The sequence below is a fragment of the Kogia breviceps genome, chromosome 6, assembly GCF_026419965.1.
Source record: "Kogia breviceps isolate mKogBre1 chromosome 6, mKogBre1 haplotype 1, whole genome shotgun sequence".
Taxonomy (NCBI): domain Eukaryota; kingdom Metazoa; phylum Chordata; class Mammalia; order Artiodactyla; family Physeteridae; genus Kogia; species Kogia breviceps.
In genome coordinates, this window is record NC_081315.1 from 58928970 (window position 1) to 58953306 (window position 24337).

Consider the following 24337-nt stretch of genomic DNA (forward strand, 5'->3'; position numbering starts at 1 on the left):
CAAGAAGTATACAAAACTCAACTGCACTCCACAAATCAGCAATATCCATTAAGATACTATTTATTTTCAAAAAGACTATAAAAGCATCAAAAAAGTCAATACCTAGAATAAATGTAATAAAAAATGCACAAGACCAATACACAGAAACCTAAAACTAAATAATGAGATAAATTAGAGAAGGCACAATAAATAAAAGAATATTCTACACTGTTAGATTAGAAAACCCAGTGTTGTAAACATGTCAATTCTTTCCAAAGCAATCTACTGTTGACCCTTGAACAATACAGGGGTTAGGGGCCCTGACTCCTGTACAGTCAAAAATTTGCATATAACCTTACAGTCAGCTCTTCATATCCTTGGTTCCACATCCACAGACTCAACCAAACGTGGATCCTATAGTACTGTTCATTGAAAAAAAAATCTGCATATAAGTAGACCCATGCAGTTCAAACCTGTGTTGTTCAAGAGTCAACTGTATCCCCAATCAAAATCCCTACACTTGGGGGAGGGGAGAAATTTGAAAAGCTGTTTCTAGCAATTTTAATGAAAATACAAGGCAAAAGAAGCATGGGGCCAAAACTAGCCAAGACTTTATAATCAAATCAAGAGGGAAGACTTACTCTACTGTATCTTAAAACATTTTATAAAACTGCCATAACTAATAACAATGTTATACAGCCATAAAGACTAATGGAAGAGAACAAAAAATAGAGAATCTAGAAATACCATACAAACATTGATGATACATGACAAAGATGGCACAAAAAAACAGTAATGAAAGGACAGTCTTTTCAATAAGTGGCTAAGGGTTAATTTAATATACACATGGAAAAACTGACTCCTGTGTTACTCAAACTCAATTCTGGGAAGACTATAGCTCTAAGTGTTGCAAGTAAAAAATGGAGTTTTTAGATACTAACATAGGAGAATACATTCATGAGCTTGAGGTAGAGAAAAATTCTTAAAGAGAACACAAAAGCAGTACCACACTAGAAAGATCAATAAAGCAGAGTATGTTAAATTTTTTCTATTCATCAAGAGACAAATTAAGAGAGTGAAAAAGCAACAAGAGCACCAGAAAAGGTATTTGCAACATATGTATCAACAAACAGCTTATGTCTAAAACACATGAAAAAGTCCTTAAAAATTACACACATACCACACATGCCATATAGCTGGGTCAACAGGCTATATCCATAGAAACAAGAGATACTTAATTTTTAAACAAGAAGGAAATAACATACACATGCTTTGTATACAACTTAACGGCCACATATTCTTAATTTCTTACTAAAAGGAATTCTCTAATAAGTTTGTTATCTCTCTCTCATCAACCAAAAGCTTTTAATAACATTAATTTGATTTCACCTTATTGTAAATCTTACGATTTTAAAAAAAAATTTGTATGTAGGTAGGTGTCTTCTATGATACAATTAAAAAGAGAACAGCCAAAATATTGTGATGATGGCCTCTATGCTGGGATCTACATTTCTCTAGCTCTGTTTCAAGATTCTGTATTTTAGAAAGGTATTATTCCAAGAAAAATATCTGAATTTAGTAGCATCTCCATTCTTTTAAATGTATTTTGAGTGTTTAAACAAACAAAAAAGTTTTAAGTCAATTACTTAATAGCTTTCTTACATCAAAAATTTTTCATTTGGAATACCACTATTTTGATCAGATAAATCTGGTGTTCTTAATTAAAATCTTGCTTTCAAAATTTCCACAGATGTGTAGTGAATCAAACAAGTCATTTCATTCATGAAAAATGTGCACAATGTGTGGGTTCCAAATATTCTGCATCAAATTCAAACAATTGATAACTATGTATCTTTGTGATTAAGAGCAAGACAATCTTGAGTTCACAGCTCTGGCATTAATCAGCTGTGTACTTAGGTAAATTACTTTATTCTCTGAATCTCAGAATTTGCATCTGTATAATGCCAGTAAAAATTCTTACCTTCTAGGTTCCTAAAAAGATTCAACAAGATAATGTAACTAATGATCCTAACATAAAGCACTCAGTATGTGAAAAGAAGAAGTCCCACTACCATGGAATATACTAACGCCAGGAACTTCAATCCTATAAGCAGTTATAAAAAAATGGTCAGATGCCTCCAATAAAAATTTTTAAAAATAATAACAACTAAAAAAAAATGGTCAGAAGCTCTTGAGCAACATGTGATCTATTAGCTAACGGTAATATCTGTAGAGTTTACTGCTTTGTCATTAATATTTACCTGCAAGATTGTCAAGCATGAAGTTCAGTAGCTTTCGGGTTCCATCTGGGTCCTGGTATAAATTGAGAATATCCTGTGATAAAGGATTGCCTAAAGACGAAGAGAAAAATAAAATCTGTAAGAGTTACAACTGGAAGACAAAACAAATGTACACTATAAAACAAAATACTAATTTTCTAAAGTGAATTTTACTGTACTTAATCTGTTACATAAATTTAAAGAAATCATAGGAATTAAATACTCTGTTGAGAAAGTCATAAAGAAAAACTTCTTTCCAGATTTCAGTTTATACTGTATACGTATAATTTGGGTGTGTCAAAATCACATATATACATACATACATACACACACACATACACATATTAACCTTGGTCAGTTCTGAAGTAATATCAAAACTTGGCACCCTTAAGTAACCCAAAGGTTCTACATTTATCTTTGAAGATAATACTCTAACTGAAAGAAAAACAGCCTTGTATGAGAAAGAACGAGTGATATCATAAAAAAGGAGGATCTTCCTAGTTAGAATATTTATACTACCCATGGAGAAAAGGAAGGTATTTCAAGTGAAAATAAAACCTATTATTACCAAGAGGAGTTAATGAAATGTAGAGGGAAATAAGAATTTTTTTTATGACAGTGATCAGGGGTATCTGAATACTGAGAGTGCAGATTTATCAAATTTCAAAAAACAAACTACTGTTAACAGTCTATAGATTCTCTAAAGAAATAAAGGTGGTATTTATTAAGACAAGCATGCAAAAATAGTCTAGCAAACAGATTTGAAAAAAAACAAAAATTGTACAACTTTCAGAAATGAAGTTTCTAACTATTAAAACAAAATCTTCAATGCAACACACACCAATCAGAATAGCTAAGATTAAAACGCAATGACCAACGAAGTAGTTAGAAAGAATGTGAAGTACGTGGAACTCTCAGAAGTTGCTGGTGAAAGTGTAAAATAGTACAACTATGGTGAAAATCTCGTTAGCAGCTTGCAACTGACTTGAAAGTGGGAAAAAGAAACTTCCTGGGTTGATGGAAATGTTCTACTTCTTGAGTTAGGCAGTTATTTTTGTCAAAATTAGTCAAGCAGCATACTTAAGTATTTGGGTATTTTGCTGTATGTAATTATAATTCAATAAAGTACTAGGGGAAAAAACCATGAGTGAGTTAGGCAGTAGATGACATACAGCTGAAAATAAAATAAGTGAACAGGAAAACTATATTCACAGAAATTACCCAGAATGCATCACTGAGCATCAAGAAAATGTAAATATGAGACAATAAAAATATGGGAGTTAGAACAAGAAATCTTAATATATGTTGAATTGGAGCTCTAGAAAGAGAGAACAGTACTTTGGTTTCTGGAACTTGTCACTCACACCTCCACAACTGAGGTCACAGGGCAAACTGCTGTCCTGAACACAAGCAGGGCCCCACACTTTGCTGCGTTTTACTCCCCGGGGTCCTAGTGGGTTCTCACTATAAAGACTGGAGAAAAACTTCCCTGTGCTTCTGTTAGGGGAGAGGGAAAGTAATGTTCTCCTTAACCAATTCTGCCCACAAGGGAAACCATTTTACCAGAGTACAACCAAGTGGGGTTTTACCAAAGCCTAACCAACCCAATATTTCTCTTAACCCACTCCAGCCCCCTCTAGTGTGTGGGGAGGGAGGATACCCAACTCAGACTCACCAAAAGACTGAGACCTAATCATAGGACTAGAAGACTCTTCCTCTCCTTCACACTTCATCACATCAATAGAGCTCCTATACAAGCCTCAGACCCTAGCTAAAGAGTCTCTGGGAAAACCCAAGGATAACAGAGGTGACAAAAACAAGGACATGAGTGGAAATTTTAGACTCTGACACACAGATGGAATAAATAGTAAACACATTCTGACTCCTAGCCAGAAGGAGATTAGAGAGAGAGGAGAAATGAGAGAGGCAATATTCAAAAAGAAAAAGGCTGCAAACTTTCAAAAGTTAACTTTTTAAAAATTGAATAAACTGACACAAGAAGCACAACATATACAAAGATTTTTATGAAAACTTTCATTTTATGTTGTACTGCAAACTAGAGAATGCCAATGGCAAATACAAGACTTTAAAACCAGATAGGGAAAAAGGATCAATTACTTCTAAAGAAAAAAATATGAGAATGCCAACAAAATTCATTAACAACAGAATACAGTACAGTAACAATACAGTAGAATAATACCTCTAAAGAGTTGCAAGATGGCATTTGAGACTTTAATACTCCTCTACCAGTCACCAATATAAAAAGTAGACAGAAAACTAATAAAGATGAAGAAGACCCTAACAACACTGTCAAACAACTAACTGATATCTATATAATACTCGACTCAAAAATAGGAAGATATACATTCTTTTCGAGTACACATGAATATTCACCGAGAGACCATACTTTGGGCGAGGAAACAAACTATAACATATTTAAATGAAATGAAATCACACAAAGCATACTATCCGAACATAACAAAACTAGAAATCGACAACAGACAGACATCTGGAAAATCCCCAAGTACTTTGATACAACTAAATCAGTGTTTAGAGGAAAATTTATAGCATCAAATGCTTATATTAGAAAGAAAAATCTAAAATCAGTGACCTAAGCTCCATATTAAGAATATAAAAAAAAAGAAGAGCAAATACACCCCCAAAGAAACCAAAAGGAAGAAACTAATAAAGAGCCAAAATCTATAAAATCTAAAATAGGAAAACAACCGATTACTACTGAACTCAAAAGATGGTACTTTGAAAGAGGCAATAAAATTTACAAACCTCTCTTTGACCAGGACAAAAAGACACAAACTATAAACATCAAGAATGAAAGATGGAACAGCCCTTGAGACATTAAAAGGATAGAGAATATTAAAAAATATTTATGTGCATAAATTCAACAACTTAGAAGAAATGAATAAGTTCCTTCTAAGACAGAAACTACCACACCTCAAAAGGAAATGGATAGAGAACAGCAAAAATGGCAGAGAAGAACTCCAAAATTTTGCCCCTCCACAAAAGCAGTATCAAAAACCAAAAAAGCTAGCAAAAATTGCAGACTCAACTATTTCAGAACTCTGGAAATTAACTAAATGATTACGGCAACCCAGGGGCAATTTATTCAAGAAAAAAGGACAGTGATTTGTGGAGTTTTGAACCTTCTCCTGGTCCCTCATTGCCAAGGCAGCTTGGCAGCCACTGGAGCAACCAAAACTGAGCTGAAGTACTCTCAAAGCCTCATTCTCAAACACTAGTCATTATCTGACCTGTGCAGTGATTCCTCTACTCTTGCATAATGTTAACAGACTTCTTCCTGGAGGGGAAGGAGGAAACTATTACTGGCAAATGTTTTAAATTTGTAGGTGTCCGAGGTCATGGAAACAGTTGGGGCGAACAACAGACTAACCAAAAAGGTTAAAAGGAAAAACTTGGGAATGAGATGTCAGTACGTGCTCCAAAAAGCTCTGACATACTCCTGGGACTCTAGAAGGTCATATGGACATGGAGACCTATGCACATGCTTAGGAAAGACCTAAAAATAGCCTAAGCTCTCACCTCTGTCTGACCTTGAGGCTTTGCAATGAAGGAAGTGAAGGACAAGGCGGAGTTATAAACTTCTTGGCTGAGTAATGAAGGTGAGCCCCAAAACACACACTGAGCCACTTGGCCAGGAATGGGAGACTTACTGGTTACAGGCCGTTTAGGAAATCTCTGTCCAACCATTAGCTGACCATAAACTGAATAAAAAAACTTCAATGGCCACACATGACAAAGCATACAAAATTTATAGAATTAGTTCTGAAAAGTCACTAAAGCAACAAGCAACAGCAACAGACAGCCCTAGGAAGGGGAGAGAGTCTAATTCCAAAGTTGTTGCATTATTTTAAATGTCCAGTTCTTAACCAAAAAAACCTATGAAACATACAAAGAAACAAGAGGGTATGTCCCATACAAACGGAGAAGAGCCATCAATAAAAATTGTCCCTAAGGGGGGAGCGAGAAGATGGCGGAAGAGTAAGACGTGGGGATCACCTTCCTCCTCACAGATACATCAGAAATACATCTACACGTGTAACTTCTCCTATAGAACACCCACCGAACGCTGGCAGAAGACCTCAGACCTCCCCAAAGGCAAGAAACTCCCCACGTACCTGGGTAGGGCAAAAGAAAAAAGGATAAACAGAGACAAAAGAATAGGGATGGGACCGGCACCAGTGGGAGGGAGCCGTGAAGGAGGAAACGTTCCCACACACTAGAAGCTCCTTCGCGGGTGGAGACTGTGGGTGGCAGGGAAGCTCCGGAGCCGCGGAGGAGAGCACAGTAACAGGGTACGGAGGGCAAAGCGGAGAGATTCCCGCAGAGGATCGGTGCCGACCAGCACTCACCAGCCCGAGAGGCTTGTCTGCTCACCCACCCCGGGGCGGGCAGGGCCGGGAGCTGAGCCTCAGTCTTCAGTAGGATCCCAGGGAAACGTCTGGAGTTACCAGAGTGAAAACAGCCTGAAGTGGTTAGTGCACCACGGCTAGCCGGGAGGGAGTCCAGTTGAAGTCTGGAGCTGCCGAAGAGGCAAGAGACCTTTTCTTCACTCTTTGCCTCCTGGTGCACAAGGAGAGGGGTTTAAGTGCGCCGCTTAAAGGAGCTCCAGAAACGGGCGCGGAGCTACCTTAGATACAAGGCTTTTTCTTGCCTCTTCGCTTCCTGGGGCGCGAGGAGAGCGAGGAGAGGGGATTAAGGGCACCGCGTAAAGGAGCTCCAGAAACGGGCACGAGCCGCGGTTGTCGGCACGGACAACAGAGACGGGTGTGGGACGCTAGGGTTGCTACTGCCGCCACCAAGAGGCCTGTGTGCGAGCGCAGGTCACTCTCCACACCGCTCCTCCCGGGAGCCTGTGCAGCCCGCCACTGCCGGGGTCCCGGGAGCCAGGGACAGCTTCCCCGGGAAAACGCACGGTGCGCCTCGGGCTGGTGCAGTGTCACGCCGGCCTCTGACGTCGTAGGCTCGCCCCGCATCCGTGCCCCTCCCTCCCCCCCTGGCCTGTGCCAGAGCCCCCGAATCAGTTGCTCCTTTAACCCCGTCGTGTCTGACTGAAGGGCAGACAGCCTCGGACAACCTACACGCAGAGGCGGGGCCAAGTCCAAAGCTGAACCCCAGGAGCTGTGCGAACAAAGAGGAGAGGGGGAGGTCTCTCCCAGCAGCCTCAGAAGCAGCAGATTAAAGCTCCACAGTCAACTTAAAGTGCTCTGCATCTGTGGAAAACCTGAATAGACAACGAAATATCCCAAGTTGAGGAGGTGGACTTTGGGAGCAAGATATACTATTATTTTCCCCTTTTTTATTTTTGTGAGTGTGTACGTGTGTGCTGCTGTGTGAAATTTTGTCTGTATAGCTTTGTTTTCACCATTTGTCCTAGGGTTAGACCGACCTGTTTTTTTGGGGGGGAGCGGGTTGTTGTTGTTTTCTTTAATAGAAATTTTTCTTCTTAATAATTATTTTTTATTTTAATAACTATATTTTATCATACTTTATTTTGTCTTCTCCCTTTCTTTCTTCCTTTCGTCCCTCCTTTCTTTCCTACTTCCCTCCTTCGTTCCTTCCTCCCTTCCTTTCTTCCTTCCTTCCTTCCCTCCCTTCCTCTTTCCTTCCTTCCTTTCCAATTTTTTTCTCCCTTTTATTTTGAGCCGGATGGATTAAAGGGTCTTGGCACTCCAGCCAGGTGTCAAGGCTCTGAGGTGGGAGAACCAACCTCAGGACACTGGTCCACAAGAGACCTCCCAGCTCCACGTAATATCAAACAGCGAAAATCTCCCAGAGATCTCCATGTCAACACCAAGACCCAGCAACGAACAGTGCTGGACACCCTATGCCCAACAAAGAGGAAGACAGGTCTACAGCCCCATCCATTAGCAGAGAGGCTGCCTAAAATCATAATAAGGCTACCAACATCCCCATACACACCACCAGACGTGGACCTGCCCACCAGAAAGACAAGATCCAGCCTCATCCACCAGAACACAGGCACTAGTCCCCCCAACCAGGTAACCTGCTCAACCCACTGAACCAACCTCAGCCACTGGGTATACCCACCAAAAACAGACGGTACTACGAACCTGCAGCCTGCAAAAAGGAGACTCCAAACACAGTAAGATAAGCAACATGAGAGGACAGAATAACACACAGCAGATGAAAGAGCAAGATAAAAACACACCAGACCTAACAAATGAAGAGGTAATAGCCAGTCTACCTGAAAAAGAATTCAGAATAATGATAGTAAAGATGATTCAAAATCTTGGAAATAGAATAGACAAATTGCAAGAAACAGTTAACAAGGACCTAGAAGAAATAAAGAGGAAGCAAGCAACGATGAGCAACACAATAAATGAAATGAAAAATACTCTAGATGGGATCAATAGCAGAATAACTGAGGCAGAAGGACGGATAAGTGACCTGGAAGATAAAATAGTGGAAATAACTACTGCAGAGCAGAAAAAAGAAAAAAGAATGAAAAGAATGGAGGATAGTCTAAGAGACCTCTGGGACAACATTAAACACACCAACATTCGAATTATAGGGGTCCCAGAAGAAGAAGAGAAAAAGAAAGGGACTGAGAAAATATTTGAAGAGATTATAGTTGAAAACTTCCCTAATATAGGAAAGGAAATAGTCAATCAAGTCCAGGAAGCACAGAGAGTCCCATACGGGATAAACCCAAGGATAAACACGCCAAGACACATAATAATCAAACTGTCAAAAATTAAACACAAAGAAAACATATTAAAAGCAGCAAGGGAAAAACAACAAATAACACACAAGGGAATCCCCATAAGGTTAACATCTGATCTCTCAGCAGAAACTCTACAAGCCAGAAGGGAGTGGCAGGACATATTTAAAGTGATGAAGGAAAAAGACCTACAACCAAGATTACTCTACCCAGCAAGGATCTCATTCAGATTTGATGGAGAAATTAAAACATTTACAGACAAGCAAAAGCTGAGAGAGTTCAGCGCCACCAAACCAGCTTTACAACAAATGCTAAAGGAACTTCTCTAAGCAAGAAACACAAAAGAAGGAAAAGACCTACAAGAACAACCTGAAACAATTAAGTAAATGGTAATAGGAAAACACATATCAATAATTACCTTAAATGTAAATGGATTAAATGCTCCCACCAAAAGACACAGACTGGCTGAATGGATACAAAAACAGGACCCATATATATGCTGTCTACAAGAGACCCACTTCAGACCTAGGGACACTTACAGACTGAAAGTGAGGGGATGGAAAAAGATATTCCATGTAAATGGAAATCAGAAGAAAGCTGGAGTAGCAATTCACATATCAGACAAAATAGACTTTAAAATAAAAACTATTACAAGAGACAAAGAAGGACACTACATAATGATCAAGGGATCGATCCATGAAGAAGATATAACAATTGTAAATATTTATGCACCCAACATAGGAGCACCTCAATACATAAGGCAAATACTAACAGCCTTAAAAGGGGAAATCGACAGTAACACAATTATAGTCGGGGACTTTAACACCCCACTGTCACCAATGGACAGGTCATCCAAAATGAAAATAAATAAGGAAACACAAGCTTTAAATGATACATTACACAAGATGGATTTACTTGATATTTATAGGACATTCCATCCAAAAACAACAGAACACACATTTTTCTCAAGTGCTCATGGAACATTCTCCAGGATAGATCATATCTTGTGTCACAAATCTAGCCTTGGCAAATTACAGAATATTGAAATCGTATCAAGTATCTTTTCTGACCACAATGCTATGAGACTAGATATCAATTACAGGAAAAGATCTGTAAAAAATGCAAACACATGGAGGCTAAACAATACACTACTTAATAACGAAGTGATCGCTGAAGAAATCAAAGAGGAAATCAAAAAGTACTTAGAAACAAATGACAATGGAGACACGAGGACCCAAAACCTATGGGATACAGCAAAAGCAGTTCTAAGAGGAAAGTTTATAGCAATATAATCATACCTTAAGAAACAGGAAACATCTCAAATAAACAACCTAACTTTGCACCTAAAGCAATTAGAGAAGGAAAAACAAAAAACCCCCAAATTTAGCAGAAGGAAAGAAATCATAAAGATCAGATCAGAAATAAATGGAAAAGAAATGAAGGAAACAATAGCAAAGATCAATAAAAGTAAAAGCTTTATCTTATCTTTATCTTTACCTTATCTTATCTTTGAGAAGATAAATAAAATTGATAAACCATTAGCCAGACTCATCAAGAATAAAAGGGAGAAGACTCAAATCAATAGAATTAGAAATGAAAAAGGAGATGTAACAACTGACACTGCAGAAATACAAAAGATTATTAGAGATTACTACAAGTAACTCTATGCCAATAAAATGGACAACCTGGAAGAAATGGACAAATTCTTAGAAATGCACAAGCTGCCAAGACTGAACCAGGAAGAAATAGAAAATATGAACAGACCAATCACAAGCACTGAAATTGAAACTGTGATTCAAAATCTTCCAACAAACAAAAGCCCAGGACCAGAGAGCTTCACAGGCGATTCTATCAAACATTTAGAGAAGAGCTAACACCTATCCTTCTCAAACTCTTCCAAAAGATAGCAGAGGGAGAAACACTCCCAAACTCATTCTATGAGGCCACCATCACCCTGATACCAAAACCAGACAAAGACGTCACAAAGAAAGAAAACTACAGGCCACTATCACTGATGAACATAGATGCAAAAATCCTCAACAAAATACTAGCAAACAGAATCCAGCAGCACATTAAAAGCATCATACACCATGATCAAGTGGGGTTTATTCCAGGAATGCAAGGATTCTTCAATATACGCAAATCAATCAACGTGATACACCACATCAACAAACTGAAGGAGAAAAACCATATGATCATCTCAATAGATGCAGAGAAAGCTTTTGACAAAATTCAACACCCATTTATGATAAAAAACCCTGCAGAAAGTAGGCATAGAGGGAAATTTCCTCAACATAATAAAGGCCATATATGACAAACCCACAGCCAGCATTGTTCTCAATGGGGAAAAACTGAAACCATTTCCACTAAGATCAGGAACAAGACAAGGTTGCCCACTCTCACCACTCTTATTCAACCTAGTTTTGGAAGTTCTAGCCACAGCAATCAGAGAAATAAAAGGAATCCAAATAGGAAAAGAAGAAGTAAAGCTGTCACTGTTTGCAGATGACATGATACTACTATACATCGAGAATACTAAGGATGCTACCAGAAAACTACTAGAGCTAATCAATGAATTTGGTAAAGTAGCAGGATACAAAATTAATGCACAGAAATCTCTGGCATTCCTATACACTAATGATGAAAAATCTGAGAGTGAAATTAAGAAAACACTCCCATTTACCACTGCAACAAAAAGAATAAAATATCTAGGAATAAACCTACCTAAGGAGACAAAAGACTTGTATGCAGAAAACTATAAGACACTGATGAAAGAAATTAAAGATGATACAAATAGGTGGAGAAATATACCATGTTCTTGGATTGGAAGAATCAACATTGTGAAAATGACTCTATTACCCAAAGCAATCAACAGATTCAATGCAATCCTTATCAAATTACCACTGGCATTTTTTACAGAACTAGAACAAAAAATTTCACAATTTGTATGGAAACACAAAAGACCCTGAATAGCCAAAGCAATCTTGAGAACAAAAAATGGAGCTGGAGGAATCAGGCTCCCTGACTTCAGACTATACTACAAGGCTACAGTAATCAAGACAGTATGGTACTGGCACAAAAACAGAAATATAGATCAATGGAACAGGATAGAAAGCCCAGAGATAAACCCACACACATATGGTCACCTTATCTTTGATAAAGGAGGGAAGGATATACAGTGGAGAAAAGACAGCCTCTTCTATAAGTGGTGCTGGGAAAACTGGACAGCTACCTGTAAAAGTATGAAATTAGAACACTCCCTAACATCACACACAAAAATAACTCAAAATGGGCTAAAGACCTAAATGTACGGCTAGACACTATCAAACTCTTAGAGGAAAACATAGGCAGAACACTCTATGACATAAATCACAGCAAGATCCTTTTTGACCCATCTCCTAGAGAAATGGAAATAAAAACAAAAATAAACAAATGGGATCTAATGAAACTTAAAAGCTTTTGCACAGCAAAGGATACCATAAACAAGATGAAAAGACAACCCTCAGAATGGGAGAAAATAGTTGCAAATGAAGCAACTGACGAAGGATTAATCTCCAAAATTTACAAGCAACTCATGCAGCTCAATAACAAAAAAACAAACAACCCAATCCAAAAATGTGCAGAAGAACTAAATAGACATATCTCCAAAGAAGATATACAGATTGCCAACAAACACATGAAAGAATGCTCAACATCATTAATCATTAGAGAAATGCAAATCAAAACTACAATGAGATATCATCTCACACCGGTCAGATTGGCCATCATCAAAAACTCTAGAAACAATAAATGCTGGAGAGGATGTGGAGAAAAGGGAACCCTATTGCACTGCTGGTGGGAATGTAAATTGATACAGCCACTATGGAGAACAGTATGGACGTTCCTCAAAAAACTAAAAATAGAACTACCATATGACCCTGCAATCCCACTACTAGGCATATACCCGAAAACCATAATTCAAAAAGAGTCATGTACCAAAATGTTTATTGCAGCTCTATTTACGATAGCCAGGACATGGAAGCAACCTAAGTGTCCATCAACAGATGAATGGATAAAGAAGATGTGGCACATATATACAATGGAATATTACTCAGCCAGAAAAAGAAATGAAACTGAGTTATTTGTAATGAGGTGGATAGACCTGGAGTCTGTCATACAGAGTGAAGTAAGAAGGAGAAAAACAAATACCGTATGCTAACACATATATATGGAATCTAAGAAAAAAAAAATGTCATGAAGAGATTAGTGGTAGGACGGAAATAAAACACAGACCTACTAGAGCATGGACCTGAGGATATGGGGAGGGGGAAGAGTAAGCTGTGACGATGTGAGACAGTGGTAGGGACATATACACACTACCAAATGTAAATTAGATAGCTAGTGGGAAGCTGCCGCATAGCACAGGGAGTTCACCTCTGTGCTTTGTGACGACCTAGAGGGGTGGGATAGGGAGGGTGGGAGGGAGGGTGATGCAAGAGTGAAGAGATATGGGAATATATGTATATGTATAACTGATTTACTTTGTTGTAAAGGAGAAACTAACACACTACTGTAAAACAGTTATATTCAAATAAAGATGTTAAAAAAAAATTGTCCCTAGGAACAATAAAAATTGTACCCAAGGATTTAATAGAAAACACTTTGAAAATCCACTATTTTAATATGCTTAAAGAGCTCAAGAAAACCATGTCTAAAGAATTAAAATGAAGTATGAGAATGATATCTCACCAAACAGAGAATATCAAAAAAGAAACAGAAATTATAAAAAGGAACCAAATAGAAATTATAAAACAAAACAAAACAAAATCACTAGAAGGCCTCAAGAGCAGTATTGAACAGGTAAAAGAAAAGATCTGTGACCCTGAAGAGAGGTAAGTTGAAGTTACACAGTCTGAAGAAAAGAAAAAAGAATGAAGAAAAATTAACAGAGCTCAGAGATCTATCAGACAAGAAGTGTACCAACATATGGAAAATGGGAGTCCCAGAAGAGGAGAAAAAAAGAACAAGAAAAAAATGTAAAGAAAACATGGTCAAAAGATCCTAAATTTAATGAAAAGCATTAATAGAAGAAGCTCAATAAACTCCAAGTAAAATAAAATGTAAGTGAGATCTACTCCAGGACAAATTATAATAAAACTGTGCAAAGTCAATGACAGAAAGAGAATCTTGAAAGCTCTAAGACAGAAGTGACTCGTGGTATACAGATCCTCAAAATAAGATTAACAGCTGGTTTCTCATCAGAAACCATGGAGGCCAAAAGGCAGTAGAATAACATATTCAAAGTGCTGAAAGGGGGAAAAAAAACAAAAAACAAAACCAAAAACCTATCAACCAGGAATTCTATATCCAGCAAAAATATCCTTCAAAAATAAAGGGGATAGTAAGACATTCCCAAATAAACAGAGTTTCTCACTAGCAGACCAACCCTACAGGAAATACTAAAGAGATTCCTCTAGCTGAAATGAAAGGACACAGAACAGTAACTTGAATCCATATGAAAAATCAAGAGTACCAGTAAAGGTACTCTTCATAGCACATATAAAAGACAGTATAAATGTAATTTTTGTTTTTAATTTTTTTCTCCTGATATGAGATAACTGCATACAGCAATAATTATAAATCTATGTCGATGGGCACACAATGTAAAAAGATGATATTTGTAATGATAACAGCATAAAAGAGAAGTGAATGGACTAACACATGCAAAGTTCTTTTATATTAGTGAAATTAAATTGCCATTGATCCAAATTAGATTGCTCTAAACTAAGATGTTAATTGTAATCCTCAGGGTAGCCACTAAGAAAATAACTCAAAATAACATAGTGAAAGAAAGAAGGGAATTAAACTGTACACTGGAAAATATCCATTAAGCACAAGAGAAGGCATTAATTGAGGAACAGTGGAACAAAAAGGACGTAACACATACAGAAAACAAATATCAAAATGACTGACATGAATCCTACTTATCAGCAAATACATTAAATGTAAGTGGATTAAACTCTGATTAAAAAGCAGAGATTAGCAGAATGAATAATTATACATGATTCATTATATGCTACCCAGAAGAGAGACACTATAGATCAAAGACATAAATAGATAGAAAGTAAAAGCACAGAAAAAGTTATGACATGCAAACAGTAACCAAAAGAGAGCTGAAGTAGCTACACTAAGACAGGGATAACCTCAATGTCTTATATCAATGAAAGAAACTGAATTAGTAGTTAAAAACTTTTCAACAAAGAAAATTTCAGGCCCATATAGTTTTACTGGAAAATACTACCAATAATATAAGAAAGAAATAATACAAATGGAAATGCTTCAAGAAAATAGATGTGTTAGTAACACTTTCCAACTCATTTTACGAAGTCAGAAGTATCCTTATCAAGCTAGACAAAAACATTGTAAAAACAAATACTACAGAATGCCTTACAATCATAAATGTATAAATCCTCAACAAAAACTAGCAAATCAAATCCAGTAATATATTAAAAACAAAATACATTATGGCTAAGTGGTATTTAAAATGGGAATAGAAGGTGAGTTCTACCTCTTGATAGAAGTCTGATTATTAATGAAAAACCACCAATGTAATTCAGCATATAAACAAAGTAAAGAAGAAAAGTTATGATCATTTCAACAGTTGCAGAGAAAGTATCTGACCAAATTCAACTTGCATCAATGACAAAAATCCTCAGCAAATGTGAAGACATAGAAGGAAAATTTATTTAACCTGAAAAAGCATCTACCAAAAAACTTGCAGTTGATATAATTCATGGTGAAAGACTGAATGTTTTCTCCCTAAAGTTAAGAACAGGGCAAAGACGTGCACTGTCATCACTTCTATTTAATATTGTCCTTGCCAGTGTGATCAGGCAAAAAATAAGAAAAGGAAGAAATGAAAGGGTCTCTATTCACAGATTTAAAGGTTGTAAAAGTTCCTAGAAGTAATAAGTTTACAAATGTTGCAAGGGATAAGGTCACTATACTTTTAAATGAAATTGTGTTTTAATTCTATAAAATATCAATGAATAACTGGAAATTTTAAAAGTAGTATCATTTACAATAGCATCAAATATCAAATAAGTAGCAAATCCAGCAACAAGATATAAATCTAGCAAAATATTTGCAAGATCTGCATGCTGAAAACTACAAAACATCAAAAAAATAAAGAAGACCTGCATAAGTAGAGAGGTACACTGTATTCATAGATTGGAAGACTCAGTATTAAGTCTCAAGATTAACATACTGATTACTCCTCCAAACTGATCTACATATTCAATACAATTCAAATAAAAATTCTAGCAGGATATTTTGCAAAAATTATAATCTGATTCTAAAACTTATATGGAAATGCAAAGCATTTAGAGGTGTCAACACAATTTTGAAAAATAACTACAGAGTTGGAGAACACATACTATATAATCTCAGGGCTTACCACAAAGCTGCAGCAATCAAACATTTTGGTATTGGCATAGATCAGTGGACAGTTTATATATCTAGTGGTAGACCCACCCACATAAATTTGGGTCTAATGAATTTTGACAAAGCTGCAAGAAAATCCACGTGGAAAGCATAATCTTTTCAACAAATAGTGCTGGAATGACTGGATGTACATATGCAAAAGAACAAACTTTGCACCATATTTACAAAAATTAACTTAAAACAGACCACAGACCTATATGAAAAACCTAATTATAAAATTTCTAGAAGAAAATCTTCATGTACTTGGGTGAGGTAGATACATCTTAGATGTACTTGGGTGAGGTAAATACACCACAGACATAATCCATAGATGAAAACAAGTGATAAATGGGACCACATGAAAATGGAAAATTGCTCTTTAAAAGGCCCTGTAAAGAAAAATAAACATACAAGCCACAGATTGGGAGAAAATATCTGCAAAACATACTTTAAAAAGGACTTGAATCCAAAACATATAGTAAACTCTCAAAATCTCAGTAATTAGGAAAAAAAACAACTCAATAATAAAACTAGGCAAAAGATGTGAATAAACACTTCCTTCACCAATGAAGACATACAGATGGCAAAAAAACACATGAAAAGTATAATTACTCATTAGAGAAATAAGCTAAACCACAATGAGATATTACATCCTACTAGAATGAAAAAAAATTTTTTTTAAATTGATAATACCAACAAGTACTGACAAGGATGCACAGCCAACTAAAACTCTCTCATATTTTTGGCAGGAATACAAAATGATAAATCCACTATGTTGGATTATTAGACAAACAGTCTGGCAGTTTATTATAAAGTCCAACATACACTTACCATACCACCTGGCATTTCCAGTCCTAGGTATTTACCCAAGTAAAATAAAACTTACTTCACACAGAAATCTATACAAATATTTACAGTGCCTTTATTCCTAATCACTCATAACTGGAAACAACCCAAATGTCCTTCAACTTGTGAACAGATAAAAATTGGTGGTATATCCACACAATCGGATACTACTCGGCAACAGAAATGAGCTACTGAAATACACAAGATGGATGAACCTCAAATACATTATGTTAAATGAAAGAATCCAGACTCAAAAGGCTACATACTATGTTTCCATATATGACATTCTGGAAAAGTAGCTGACAAGGGCTAAGAGTGGGAGAAGGTGTTGACTTCAATGAACACAAATGAATTTTGGAGGGTGATAGAACAGTTCTATTTCTCAATTGTAGTGGTGGTTATGCAACTGCATACATTCTGTCAACATTCACCAAATGTGAATGTCTGTCAACAAAGAGGTCAATTTTACTACATACATTTAGTTCAGTAAAAAAGTTGCTAAAAATTTAATTTTTCAAAAATATATTCAAGGTATAATTTCAAGAGTGACCACTGAGAGTCCAGAAATAGAATGTACAAATCCTGCACCAACAGAAGTATACAGATCAAGAAAAAAACAAGGGGGAAAAAAAATCTGTTTTTAGAAAGGCAAAAAGAAAACAAAAAAATCACACAAAGAATGGAATCAAAAGTAGGATGGCAACCAGACAAAAATATCAATAATTGCAATAGAGGTAAGGCAATTGGTCTGAACCCACACATAAAAATAAAGTCACACTGGATTAAAAACAAAGACCAGTTATATACTTTTTGTAAGAGACACACCTAAGCATAAGTACACAGAAAGGTTGAAAGTAAACAAAGGAGAAAAGTTGTATTATACAAACATTAACCAAAAGAAAACTTGCATAGCTTAATAAGAGACAAAAAAGACTGTAAGATGAAAACCCTAACAGGAGGCTCATGACCTAATATCAGGTTCAATTTACCAGAAGGTATAGCAATATATAGGCATAGTTGGTATACCTAATTAAATAAACTCAAAGGCTATAAGAAAAAGCTGACTGAACTACATGGGGAAATGAACAAATTCAGCATTTAAATGGAAATTTTAGCATATATACCTTAATTATTAAAAGAGCAAACAGTCAAAAATTTATAAAGATACAGAAAATATGAGGAACACAGCTAACAAATTTGATCTAATGGAGAAACATAAAGATCTGTACCTAAAAATTAGAGAAACAATACTCTTTTCAGATGCAGTAAAACATTTATAAAAATTGATCACATACTAGCCCATAAAGCACGAATCAACAAATGTGAAAGAACTGGTTCATACAGGTTACCCTAACTGCCTATAATGCAATTAAGTTTAAAGTTAACAATAAAGAAAGGTAAATTTAAAATCACAAATGCATGGAAATTTTAAATAACTGATGAGTCAAAGAAGATATGATAACCTATATTAATACTTAGGCAAAAATGAGAATATTTCATATCAAAATCATGGGATGCCAAATAAATTTATAGTCTTGCCAAAAAAATTTATGGTCTTAAATGCTTATATTTATTTGAAAATAAGGAAATCTAAATATGAATAAGCCATATATCCAACTTAAAAAGAGAAAAAAGGAAAAAAACTATAATAAATCCAAACAAAATAGAAAAAAGAAAAACAAACAAACCAGTTTTTAAAAAATAAAAGCCAATATTCACTTACTGAAAAGAACATAACTGACAAATCTCTGGGGAGACTAAATCAGAAAAAAAGAAAGCAAAAATAATCTTACTAATGAAGAAGGGGGTAATATAAACAAAAGAGTCTAAAATATATCAAGAGAATATTATGAAAATTTTAATGCAAATTTGAAAACTTTAAAAAGCTGAAAAATTCCAATATTACAGATATAGTCCAAAAAAACTGACTCATCAGCAATTAGAAAGACTCAATGATGCTTATAACTACAAATACATTGAGGTGATAGTTCCACCAGGCAATGGTAGTTTTATAGTCTTATTCCACCAAAATTTCAAGGAACAGATTAATTCAATATTATACAAACTCTTTGAGAAAACTGAGTAAGAACAGATGTCTATCTTATTCATGAACATACATGAAAAATTCCTTTAAAAAGTTATTGTGAAAGGCAATCCGTAAGGGTCCCTGTGCTTCCCCCCTTCATTCTTTGTGAGTACAACAGATTCTGAGACTTATCTGTCTCTTGATACTGAGCAGTTTCTATAGCTAGTTAAATAGGGAACTAAACAGGTAAAGGCAACCAGAGCAATACTTCCATATAACTCTTTGTACCCCTGGAGAAGCAGGACTAGTTGTTTTGTTTTGTTTGCAGCTAGCTACAATATTTGCTGCTTGCTTGAAAAGTGCTGCACCTTTGGACTTAGATTACTCAATTGCAATGCAAACTCTTTGTGTATACAGCATGTGTCTGGGTCCACCTTGTTGCCTGAGTGATAATGTTCTTTGTCTCTGACCCAAGAGTCTCATGTCTTCTACCATTATCCATGAAGCAATAATTGGCTAACTTATTAGCTTGTAATAGGGTAAAATCTCAGAGCCTTAACAGTTCTTGACAAACACTATCAAAATAAATCCAGCAGTGTATAAAAGCACCAAGTTGGGTTTACCTCAGGAATGCAAGTGTGGTTTAAAGGGGCAGGTTGGGGGGACGCTTACATATAATTTACCACTTCAGTATATGAAATGAGAAAATAATGTAATCATCTCAATAGATGAAGAAAAGCATTTAATAAAATTCAGCACTCAAATAAGGATTAGCACAGTAGAAACAGAAGGAAACTTCTAGAACCTAAAAACTTTTTACCAAAAATATAGAGCAAATATTCTTAATGGAAAAATATTAGAAACATTTCCTTTAAAATTGGGATTAGAAGCATGCCCAGTATTAATGCTTCTATTCAATACTGTATTAAACATGCCAGTACATTACAATAAGGAAAAGAAATTATAAGAATTTGAAAGGAACAAAGTCTTTATCAGCAGATAAAATCATTATCTGCATATAATACCTAAAGAATCTGTAGACAAACTTTTAGGAAGAATGAGAATTTAGCCAAGAAGGCTTACTATAAGATCTTTTTTCTTTTTAATGGTAATTTGTATACCCCAACAGCAAACAGGCAGAAAAAGCAACTTAAAAAAGACACGGTTTATAAGAGGAACAAAAAAACTTATAAAGTATCTAGAAACAAATCTACAAAAGATATGCCTGAACAGTGTGCAGAAAGTTATAAAATTTTATTCAAAGACATTAAATAAGATCTAAATAAATGGGGAGAATGCGCAAATTCATGGATAGGAAGGCTCAATATAATTAACATGTCAATTTTTCTTAAATTGATCCAGACATTCAATGCAGTTCCAAAGTCCCAACAGCATTTTTTGTGAAACTTAACAAGCTGTTTCTTATGTATGAGGAAGATTCAAGGCACCCAAACTGCCAAGATATTGCAAAAGTAAAATGTAAAGGGACTTCTCAAAAGAGATATCAAATCTTAATATAAAGCCATAGTAAGAATTATGACAATGTAGTCATCAGTGCAAGATTAGACAAAGACTACTGGGTATAGAGAATGGAGATCCCAAAACAGGCCTACTACACATTGCTGATATATAAGAGATGTGACTTTGCTGATCAGTGGGAAAAGGGAAAACTAGTCACTAAATGATGTTGAGACAACTGGTTATTCACAGGAACAGATAAAATGAGATTCCTCCCAAAATTAGACCTCTCATACCATATTACAAAATCAACTCCAAATGAATGGAAGAATTAACTATGAAAAGCAAAACTTTACAACAACTTTTAAGAGATAATATAGAAAAACTATTTATGAACTGGGGTAGGGCAGGATTTCTTTAACAAAACATAAGATGCACTAGTCACAAAAGAAAAGAATTTTAAATTCAACTACAATAAAAAAAATCAAATCTATTCATTAAACAATACCAACAAAGAAAACAGAAAGAAAAGCCAGAGTGGAAGAAGACATTTACAATACAAAATAGACAAAAGTTTAAAATTCCAAGTGAAAATAAGGAAAAGATATCAATAGCAATTTCAGAGAAGAAACGTGGCCAATACATATATGAAAAGATTCTCAGTTGTATTATCAATTAGGAAAATGTAAATTAAGAGTAGAACTAGAAACTGTTTCACACTTAATAACTGGCAAAACTTTAAAAATCTGACAATACTAAGTAAGTGTTGGGAAGAAGATAGAAAAATGGCATCTGTATTACCTTGGGGAGTATATTTTAGTACAGCTACTTTGTAAAATATTATGGCATTACCTAATAAAGCTAAGAATGTATAAGCTTCTTTCTATAACCCAACAATTCCATTCCTAGGAACTCTATCAGGAAACATGTACCAGAATGTTCATGGCTACATTGCTTATAGTAGTCAAAAAAAGGTGGAAACAATCTAAATATCTACAGTAGAATGAACTACAGCATATCATAAAACAGAATACAACACAGCAATGAAACAGATGAACTACAATTACACACATGCATGGAGGTATGAATCGTAAATACATAAAGTCAAATAAAACTAAGTCACAGAAAATTACGTTCAGTAGGATTCCATTTATATAAAGGTTAAAACACCCTTAATAGATACATATATAAGCTCAGTATCTGGCACATAGTATGTGCTCATCAATACCTGTTGGATGACCAAAAGAAAACAAACAGAATTTAGGACAGTAATAACCTCTGGGAGAAGTGATGAAGATGTAATCAAGAAAAGGCACACAGGAAACTTAAAAGATACAGGGGATCTACACCAACAAGGCTTGATTGTGCCTATTTCCCAATAATCTCACCAACGGTTATTTTATCAAATTTTTGGAATTCATCCAATCTGATAGGTAAAAATTGAGTATAGTTTCAATTTGCATTGTTATTATTATATAAGGTTGATCAACTTTCTAATTTTAGAGCCACTTGTAAATCCTCTTATATGAATTATTAATATGCTCTCTAATTGACTGTCTTTTATTTACTGATTTCCAGAAGCTCATTATATAATACAGAAGAAAGTACTTTGCCTCCTATATAAGTGGCAATCGGATATTTAAATGCATTTTTTAAAAAGGTACTGAGAACGTTAGATAATGGGTGTGTAGTTATTTATTTTATTATTTTCTTTAAAATGTTACTCTTTGTATATTATGATATATTTCATGAATTAAAAAGTTTACATAGTGAAAGAATCTTCAACTGCCATGGTCCATTTTATTTTAAAGGAGATAAGTAATTCTTAGAAGGAAGCTAGAAATCTTCACAATTATTGAAGTTCTAAAGTTTTTATTATCTGGGGACATCAATGTTTAATGCCTGAGTACAACTGTTTGGCCCATATGTCAGAGAAAGTATTACTTTATACCTTAGGACATGAATTCTAAATTATTTAAAAATAACTATATGAGAATTGCTTTCACTTACACCTTTTCTTCCATAAAACTAATACAGTTTGGATTTTTCTTTTAAGTGACTTAAAAGAACATTTCCCACTTCCTGGACTGGCCATGTTTGTAGTTTTTAAATTGGCCTTCTTATCCTAACTCTTCAAATACCCTACCCACCACACATACTCCTCAAGTCTCAAAATAGCATTTCTAAAAATTAACTTGTTGAGCCAGGATGATCAAATTCATTATCAAAATTTCAGTATCTATGTTTCAGAGGAAGACAGGAAATGGAAGAAAGGCACTCCTTTTTCTAGTTTCAAGACAAAATGGAATCTTAGAGGCAATCCATTTTCATTGTTTCCTTTAAATATATCGCAGTGCTATTTTAAGTGCTCCATTCTACTCCCTCCCCCTTTTTTTGGACACAAAGTACCACTATGTGGTTATTAAAACTGATTAAGAAATTATTTAAAGTTTTACCTTCCTAAGAATATAAAGCTACCATTCATTAGGAACATTTTATTCCTTCAATTCCAATGCAATTTTATTCTTCAATTCATAAAATCAATCCTGTTTTTATCACCTTAAAGTTTTGAAAGAAGGCAGGGAGGGCTCTGGCTTTCTTTCATTTCTAAAAGGTCTTTGCTCTTCTGTACTGATCACCTGAACATAAAATAGCACTGCCAGAAAAACAGATTCTCACAGAAGAGGAAAGGCTGCAGATAGGTATTTATATTGAATTTAAATTGAAGTTTAATGAAAAGGAATTTATCCATAGGCACGGACAAAGCTAAGTTACAGCTGGTAAAGCAGAGCTGGTGCCTGATTTGAAATTCTAAAGTGAGATTTTAACAAATGTGAATCATCAGTAGACAAGGGACACTAGAATCAAAGTCCAACCAAAGACAGTAGTTTGGAAGACTAACATTTTAACTAGTAAAACAGAATGAAGAACCCAGGAGATAAAGGATATTCAGAAAGATTCATTCAGTTGATACTAAGCATAAATTTTCTGAGAACATGTCTCTATATGAGATAACATGGAATAGAGTTATGAAACAGTAAGATATATAATATTTGCTTTTCCAGGAATGTTATGTGGTATGAAGGGTAAGTCCAATTGGGTTCAATACCAAGGTATTCATTTGTCATTGACATGCTCTCCATAAAGATTAGGAAGAGGAAAACAGCTGTTCTGTTTGATGTTCAAAGTAAGAAACAATGGTTATCCTTGGAGACAAAAAATATACAATTTATTATAATCAGTATGAAACTGTGAATTCTGAAATCTAAGATTATAAAAAATGATAACTGGGCTTCCCTGGTGTTGCAGTGGTTGAGAATCCACCTGCCGATGCAGGGGACACGGGTTTCTGTCCCGGTCCAGGAAGATCCCACATGCCGCGGAGCGGCTGGGCCCGTGAGCCATGGCCACGGAGCCTGTGCTCCGCAACGGGAGAGGCCACAACAGTGAGAGGCCCGCGTACCGCAAAAAACAAAAAACAAAAAACAAAACAAAACAAAAAAGGATACAAAAAATGACAACCATTCGATACTTTTTAATAGGAAAGAACAGATCTGCCCCCATTCC

At 35.5% G+C, this 24337-nt stretch overlaps 1 protein-coding gene across 8 annotated transcripts in view; it reads right to left on the bottom strand.

Moving 5' to 3' along the window:
* The window catches only part of CNOT6L (CCR4-NOT transcription complex subunit 6 like), a 122943-nt gene that overhangs the window by 41362 nt on the left and 57244 nt on the right, over positions 1–24337 (bottom strand). For all 8 annotated transcript variants that reach the window (XM_067035883.1, XM_067035881.1, XM_067035880.1 and 5 more), the window contains one exon: positions 2241–2330. In XM_067035883.1, coding sequence (XP_066891984.1) covers positions 2241–2330 — 90 coding nt within the window. The remainder of the gene's footprint in view (positions 1–2240; positions 2331–24337) is intronic.